The sequence below is a fragment of the Nematostella vectensis genome, chromosome 6, assembly GCF_932526225.1.
Source record: "Nematostella vectensis chromosome 6, jaNemVect1.1, whole genome shotgun sequence".
Lineage (NCBI taxonomy): Eukaryota > Metazoa > Cnidaria > Anthozoa > Actiniaria > Edwardsiidae > Nematostella > Nematostella vectensis.
In genome coordinates this window covers 5,785,904-5,794,126 of record NC_064039.1, presented here as the reverse complement: position 1 = coordinate 5,794,126, position 8,223 = coordinate 5,785,904, and the positions used below count along the sequence as shown (strand labels likewise).

The 8,223-nt window shown below is 42.4% G+C and overlaps 2 protein-coding genes across 3 annotated transcripts in view; both read right to left on the bottom strand.

Moving 5' to 3' along the window:
• Window positions 1–61: 61 nt before the first annotated feature.
• On the bottom strand, window positions 62–3,971 carry LOC125568109. Its single transcript, XM_048729612.1, has 2 exons — window positions 3,420–3,971; window positions 62–1,402 (listed from the first exon to the last, which is right to left on the bottom strand). The coding sequence occupies exon 2, from the start codon at window positions 1,400–1,402 to the stop codon at window positions 737–739; it is 666 nt and encodes a 221-aa protein (XP_048585569.1). The 5' UTR covers window positions 3,420–3,971; the 3' UTR covers window positions 62–736.
• Window positions 3,972–4,556: 585 nt separating this feature from the next.
• LOC5521428 (U5 small nuclear ribonucleoprotein 200 kDa helicase-like) overlaps window positions 4,557–8,223 on the bottom strand; it is a 28,732-nt gene continuing 25,065 nt past the window's right edge. Inside the window, exons 42-45 of one of the 2 annotated variants that reach the window (XM_032366754.2) lie at window positions 7,156–7,239; window positions 6,777–6,853; window positions 6,425–6,556; window positions 4,557–5,709 (exon numbers count right to left, since the gene is read on the bottom strand). In XM_032366754.2, coding sequence (XP_032222645.2) covers window positions 5,499–5,709; window positions 6,425–6,556; window positions 6,777–6,853; window positions 7,156–7,239 — 504 coding nt within the window. In that variant the 3' untranslated portion in view covers window positions 4,557–5,498. Of the gene's footprint in view, window positions 5,710–6,424; window positions 6,557–6,776; window positions 6,854–7,155; window positions 7,988–8,223 lie in introns of those variants that run through there. The other variant, XM_032366753.2, reaches the window with a different exon arrangement.

Below are 8,223 nucleotides of genomic sequence, written 5' to 3'. Positions count from 1 at the left end.
TATAAGTCTACTACAAATCACCCCCGATCTTCTGTAGAAAAATAGGATGGAGAAACCAGAACACTGTGGGACTCATAAGGATTTATTGATTGATTGATTGATTGATGTTGTATTTGTATTTTTTATATAATTAGACAGACCTAGAACTCGGGCTGCCTATGGATGAATAACGCGCGCTTTTATTGGCTCGCTATCTCGGAATTTAAGAAATTTCCAATATAGTTTTCCGTGGTATGTACTCCACGATATTCGTCACCTTATGATCAAAATGTCGTGTAGTCACGAGGCCCGTGAACCAATGAGAATTCACCCTAACGGACCAATCACACGTCAGCATTTTTGATCGTTTCCTTTGAGGAAACGACGCTTGTGTTTGTTTTGTAAATTCAAAAAAAAAGTCGAGAAGTGAAAAAGTCAATTGCACGTGGTAGCCAATCGTAAGATCAAAATGCGAAGCACATGCCATGCAAGTATCAGTCGGTCTCTAGATTGTAGGTATCAACATCTCAGTGAGTGATAACTCTCTGGCAAGGACGCCTTTGCTATATCATCATGCAGTCGTCTGGGCAGAAAAAACCCCAGCTAGTATGGAGTAAGCGACAACCAGCTCTCACTTCGCCTTCTCTCCATTTTTTGCAACATGCAATGGCTATAGAAGCCCCATGTAATCCTTTTGGTGGAAGACACGGGGCTCGGCCCGAGTAGAGGTGTGGGAAGGATATAACAGCATGTATTTCTACATGTCGTTAGTAAGGGGTATCCAGTCGTCACTCCTTCCCCTCCCTCTACGCCTCTCGCAGCACGCCTTGGCTATAGCTCCATGTAGTCTTATTACCAATACTCCAAGGACCAGCCCTAGACAAGGCCATACGGTCACATTAACCACGTGCATCTGCATTCTATGCCGGCATGAGAGCAGCACGTAGTCCGAGCGCTCCGGCTTGAAGTGACAAGAGTATGACATCCCTTCCCCACCCCACCCCTCCTTGAAATCTTTGAGCTGCGAATACACGTGTTTTTCTGATAAGCATTCGTAATCTCGCACCATGAAAGAACACTTGTCCCCGACCCTTCTCCTATTCCGCACTACCAGGGCCTTACTCGCGCCGGCTGCGGTCCCGTAACTTGCTATAACCTGCAAGCAGGGATAGTAGATCACGCATCTTGTCACATCGCCCGAGTGTGGACACTTACAGCTCAGGCGATGAGCCTTGTCCGTGAGTATTCGGCTCGCTGTTACGTTACACTGTGTTGGTTGATAGCCGTAGTCTTCAAGGACTGGCAGGACTACTGATACGAATAGCACGAAGCCTGAGAACAGAGAGCCCACTGCAAGGACTTGTCCGCAAAGCTTTACCTTGGCTGCCGTGTTCGCTTGCTTTTGTCTGAAGACCGGCTCCATCTAACAAAAAAAAAATACATGAGTAACGCAGTGCTCTAGGCTGCTCGTTTATTTCTACTCTATTTTTAAAACAAATAATAACACAAATAAAAATCGGTCGAACGCAACACAAAAATCGGTCGTGCTCGAACGCAACTCAAATGAAAATCGGTCGAACGCAACACAAAAATCGGTCGTGCTCGGACGCAACACAAATGAAATTCGGTCGTAGGCGAAAGCAATACAAATGAAATCAGTCAAACGCGAACGCAACACAAATGAAAATCAGTCGTACGCGAACGCTACACAAATGAAAATCGGTCAGACGCGAACTCAACACAAATGAAAATCGGTCGTACGCAAATGCAACACAAATAAAAATAGGTCGAAAGCAAACGCAACACAAATGAAAATCGGTCGTAGGAGAAAGCAACACGAATGAAAATCGATCGTACGCGAACGCAATACAAATGAAAATCGGTCTTACACGAAAACTACACAAATGAAAATCAGTCAGACGCGAACGCAACAAAAATGAAAATCGGTCGAACGCAACACAAATGAAATGGGTCAAAACGCGAATGCAACACAAATGAAAATCGGTCGTACGCGAACGCAAGAAAATGAAAAAATGTTAAGCTTGCAGACCAGAAAGAAAATGCTACGTTTGCGCCTGTGTCCTAGTATAAGAAGCGACCTTTGAAGTAAGCTGGCAAAGCGCTAGGGGAGTTAAAATTTGTGGAATCCTCCAACATACTCTATAAACCTGTGTTTACTGTCAAAGGACCGCTAAGAGATAGACATCGCACCCTGGGCTACCGCTATTCTACTATCCAACAAGCGCAACTAGATTTGATTCAAGCGGAAAGAAGGACTTCAAAACGTTTACGACCAGATGGAATTCTAACCCTCATTTGAGATAAAATCAATGAGAAAATGGCGCCATACATTTCCGCACGCTGTTAAAATATAAAAAGAACAATATTATTCACATTTTATTTCAAGTTATTCGACGAAAATGGATTATTGGAGGCGGCCAGTCAAAACAATAAATCATTTAACAAAAGCAGTCGTATTTTTAAGAAACTCGGACATTTTCGCGGTCGAAACACCATATATGAGCTCTAGAACTATGTGAATCACTGTTGATAATCTCACAAATAGAACGGAAAGGTTTACAAACCGGTCCAATACGGAGAGTTTACAAAGTCCTTACACTTTCTCGACTCATATTATGCAGAAGAAACTAGTCTCTTGGCTAATACGGATTAAATGCGAAATTTTAACTAAAAGCTTACGCAGTCTGGCACAATATGTGTGTCTCATAATACTCTTATAAACCTTATAAACCTTCTTCTATCCCGTCTTTATGTTTTTCATTAATATAACAATATTTCCGTCGCACATCTAGAGTTTCGTCGTATTGTAAATGTGTCGAAAACTCCGCAATGAATTATAGGAATAACTCGTCGGTATCTCAAAATCTTTGAAGTTTTCAAACCCTCGTCAGAAATCCTCATCTATGTAATCGAGATTGGTGAGAACCATTCCCGCAGAGCCAGTTGGTCGCAACTCTCACAAAGCGCACAGATCTTCTTGAGATTGGTTTAATTTGATAAATGGAATACTATGTCGGGGATTATCGAGAGAAAGAAAATAAATAAATAGCCGGTCCTGAGATTTTATTCACTTCTAAATGTTGCCTCAAGGGTCCATGTACATCCCTTTTGGCCGATTATCACGCAGTTGGTATCTGAGCATAAAAACGCTAATGTCGCACAATAAATAATGAGACAAGTTGAATATGAATCAAATAAAACTTGGCGAAGAAAAACTTCTCACGTGTTTTCGTGCCGTATTCTTACGCAAACCATGTTTCTTGCTGGCGAGCCGGTTTAGATTTGGTTTTAAGTGGAATGAGTCCAGAGTAAATAAAACGATATAAACGGCAAATTTCCCCAGATCTAAATGTGTTCAGTTCTACTTGATATTTCCTTCTAACACTATTTGCTTTAATATTATTGTATCTTACACTTACCTTGGCTGTTTATTAGTCGAGGTTTGTAGAATTATTAGGAAAAAGTGAGTCGCTCAAGCGAAATTCCCATTTCGCACAAATATACCTAAATTACGCACAAACATTAACATTCCTATTCTTTCACTCGCGTTCCCCGGTTACAATAGTCTTTTGTGAGGTATGTCAATGCGAAAAATTCTCTTCATCCAGTATCACGTTGAATATTTAGGCTTTCCAATTGTCAGTTCCTTTTCGCACTCGGTGTATTTTTTCCGATTTCCCGTTAAGCATGGCATAGTTTAGCGCGCGGCTCTTTTCACTATAACGCAAACAGAATTCTATTGGCGGCAGGTGGCGTTAAGCTAATAAATACTCCTGAAAGCCATGTTATTGGGGGTCTAAACCATGGATTCCCTTTTCGTATGCCAATAAGGCTCAAGTGAAATCGCGTCAAATACAGCCCGGCTATTATTGTTTACACGCACACTGATAACCCATTCGCTTTGTTGGAATGCTCGCATCTCATTTGCTTGGGACACTTCACCACTGATTAACTATTCAAAGCAATAATTCTCCCAGGGGATTTGACAGAAAGATTTGTTGACAAATCTTTAACTCCTCTATTGATAGTAGGCTTTCATTACTCATGTAAAACGAAAAAGGTTGCACTCAGAGAATGTGTCGAAACCGCGGTGCTTCATGGGTATCAAGAAAATAATCGTAAATAAAACCAAACGCAGGTTTAGAAAGCTTTATTATTGTTTATGCAACTCTAAACGTTCACATGGCGCTCAGAGACCTGGATTCAGCCGTTTGTACGTTGCCCGTGAACTACTGCGGGTTACGATATATCGATTCGCGGGTACAACCTTAATTGAAATAGATGTATGTATTTAGATTTTGCGCGCGCGCTTTTTTAATCGCACGGGAACAATGCAATGTGACCACGATTTTGGTTTAAAATCCAAGATGGCAGTCGAGCATCCGATGGATCTAGTTGCCGTAATAAAACAGCACCTTCTAATTTTGCATCTTGAAAACTAAGTAGTAATCTTGCCAGCGACAATCTTTGACATACGGCCACAAATATGCGGGCTCTGGGATCAAGATTGACATAATAACTGTGATATTGCACGCGCACAAGACAGTAACATGGTATAAGAGAAGTAATTTATTACAAACGTACAGTAACAGGCAGATGAATTGTTACATGCAATTTACAATATACAAAATGTGGCATTCATCTTTTGATCGTTCTGCGGATTTTGACAGGTTTACAAAGCGATAAGAACATTACCAGATCCAGTCTCCTGCATACTAACACTTATCTAGTAACACCGCTTTACTTTTCCTTTCTATCACGAAACATAAGTGACTATACAGCATCTAATCCTCGCCATCTAATATTACAAGCCGTCTTAACCGTGTCTCTCTTTTGCTACGAAGAAACCGCTCTACCTTGATTCCCAGTCTATGGGTGATATCGGTTTACCATGCATTTTATTAAATAATGCATCATTAACATAACACTCATATACATCAACAGCAGTGTTTGCTGATCACAAACACAACTACTACCATTATCACTAACATGCTGGTCATTATCAACGTCGGCTCATTCATCATCATTGTCGTCGTCGTCTCATTTATCATCTTTGTCGTCATCATCATCATTTTCGTCATCATCATCATCACCGTCCTCGTCTCATTTATCATCATTGTCGTCATCATCATCGCCGTCGTCATTATCTTCGTCATCATCATCATCCCCGACCTTATCCATTCCACCCATCTCCCTGTTCCACGTGAAGGTAATGCTTCTGTCTATTTACTCGTCACTCTCATCGTCGTCTCCGTCTAATCACTCTCATCGCTGTCGTCGTTATCATCATCACCGTCCTCGTCTCATTTATCATCATTGTCGTCATCATCATCGCCGTCGTCATTACCTTCGTCATCACAGCCGACCTTATCTATTCCACCCGTCTCCCTGTTCCACGTGGTGATGCTTCTGTCTATTTACTAATCACTGTCCTCATCGTCTCCGTCTAATCACTGTCATCATCGTCTCCGTCTAATCACTGTCATCATCGTCTCCGTCTAATCACTCTCATCGCTGTCGTCATCATCATCATCGTCACTGCCCGCTTCCTCAACGGTTATCTTGAAGGGGTACTCCTGATCGCAGCCCATGTACGCGTCACACATGAAGAACAACACATACGAGTACGTCCCGGGCGACGAGGGCGCCACGAAGTCCAGCTTGACCTTGGCCTTCTGCTGCAAGGTCAGCCTCTTGATGGAGATCAAACTGAGCGGGAGAAAGTGAGATAATTGTTACTACACAATGGCAGACTGTGGGGGGGGGGGGGGGGGGGGGGGGGGGGGGGAGGGCCAGTTACTGTCACAACACGATGACAGGTTACGAGGAAATAATCCGAAAAGTGTAACAGTAAGATTGTTAAAGCCGCATTGTCACCAGTTTACTTCCGGAGGTCCGACGGAAACCTCAACCGTTAAAAGATAAAAGAATCTATCCGAATCCGAAATATTAAACAGGCCATCCGCTCTAAATTATCATTCACATCCTCAAAGAAACGTCCAATAGACACACTGCTTTCTATATTTTGAAATATTTTTCGTGTTTTCCGTTAAAAATCATCGGAGATTCTTACGTAATCGACCGGAAGTAAACTGGTGACAATGCGGATTTTAGGCATAAGTACAAAACCATCGATTTGAAAAGCTGCCTCGTTTAATCTGTTTCTGATTACTCATCGGTCTTAGAGTGCTTCAAGTGGCCAAACTTTTAGTAGGTAATATGTTGACACACGCTCATAGCAAGAAGGCACGTATTACCAGGGAGAGGCGTAGGAGCGGTGGGGGGAGGGGGAGGGGTTACACGTTACAACAAAACGCGGTTCTTGTCCTTCTACCGTAACTACGTTTAGTATAATCCAAGCAGAATAAAAGACAATACAGTTGGAGTATCCTGTCGTGAGATTGAGGGAGCTAAGGGCTCATACCTGTTGGCCTTTGTGTCGCCGATGACTAGCCACCAGCCCTCCTCGCGCTTCTGCGGGAAGAATGGCGCGATGACAGCGCCAGGCTGCTCGTCCTCTCGCTCCAGGTCCACCGTCATGTTTACGGGGCGACCGCTATACACAGGTATACCGTCAGTTACTAAGCATCAACTTAGGATAAATTGTTAGACTATTGAAAAGACCTTCATAATAGCGATAAAACAAGACTTGAAAGCGACCGTACCCAGTTTTTTTACGAGCAGAAAACTGGAGTCTAGCTGATAGACGAGGTGGTATGATTGGACTACCTGATCAATTTATTAGTAGCAATATAAAATGGAAAACTAGTACTTACGTCTTGATCTGGTTTTTGTCTGGGATCTCAAAAGACAGCTCGATGTTGGGGTATCTATTACAGAAGCGGGCGACGTCCTGAAATAGAATTGTGATAATCAGTAGTGTTGAATCAAACTGCTGAGTGGCTAAAGTAATAATACAAAACTGGGGGTGTGATAAGCCTGGACTCGAGTCCAAGAGCAATTATGCTACGAACATAGCGATAACCGTACACTTTCTTCGACTCCAATCTCCTTGCTGAGAAAGGTAATGTATATTGCAAACCCGCGATATTTCAGTCGAAATCTATGTCAAAATATTATTGTTTCTTGCTCATTTCATGCAGGAGAATCCACGCCTCTTTTTCGCGGACAGCAGATTCTCCGAGGGTGACATACCTGCATCTGTACATCGTCGAGCTTCAGTAACTTGTTGCGCTCTTCGTCATCAAGATCCATAATGTCAAATACAGACTCCACCTCCTAAAACACAAATAACCACACGATCACATGACCAGTCAATATGTCAAATACAGACTCCACCTCCTAAACACAAATAACCACACGATCACGTGACCAGTCAATATGTCAAATACAGACTCCACCTCCTAAACACAAATAACCACACGATCACGTGACCAGTCAATATGTCAAATACAGACTCCACCTCCTAAAACACAAATAACCACAAGATCACGTGACCAGTCAATATGTCAAATACAGACTCCACTTCCTAAAACACAAATAACCACAAGATCACGTGACCAGTCAATATGTCAAATACAGACTCCACCTCCTAAACACAAATAACCACACGATCATGTGACCAGTCAATATGTCAAATACAGACTCCACCTCCTAAACACAAATAACCACACAATCACGTGACCAGTCAATATGTCAAATACAGACTCCACCCCTTAAACACAAATAACCACACGATCACGTGACCAGTCAATATGTCAAATACAGACTCCACTTCCTAAAACACAAATAACCACAAGATCACGTGACCAGTCAATATGTCAAATACAGACTCCACCTCCTAAACACAAATAACCACACGATCACGTGACCAGTCAATATGTCAAATACAGACTCCACCTCCTAAACACAAATAACCACACAATCACGTGACCAGTCAATATGTCAAATACAGACTCCACCCCTTAAACACAAATAACCACACGATCACGTGACCAGTCAATATGTCAAATACAGACTCCACCTCCTAAACACAAATAACCACACGATCACGTGACCAGTCAATATGTCAAATACAGACTCCATTTCACAACGTAATGCAGACTACATTGTACCGGGCGTTTACACCAGTAGTAGAGATGGAACCTGATAAAGAACCAGGACTTTGGGAACATAAGGACCGGACATGACATTTAAACAGTGAGGCCTGATATCCAATAAATAGAGAACTTCTAGTGAGAGATATTAAACAGGAGTGCAACG

Excerpts from the sequence above, each read along its gene's own strand:
- LOC125568109 (XM_048729612.1), bottom strand. The coding sequence starts at position 1,402 with ATGGAGCCGGTCTTCAGACAAAAGCAAGCGAACACGGCAGCCAAGGTA.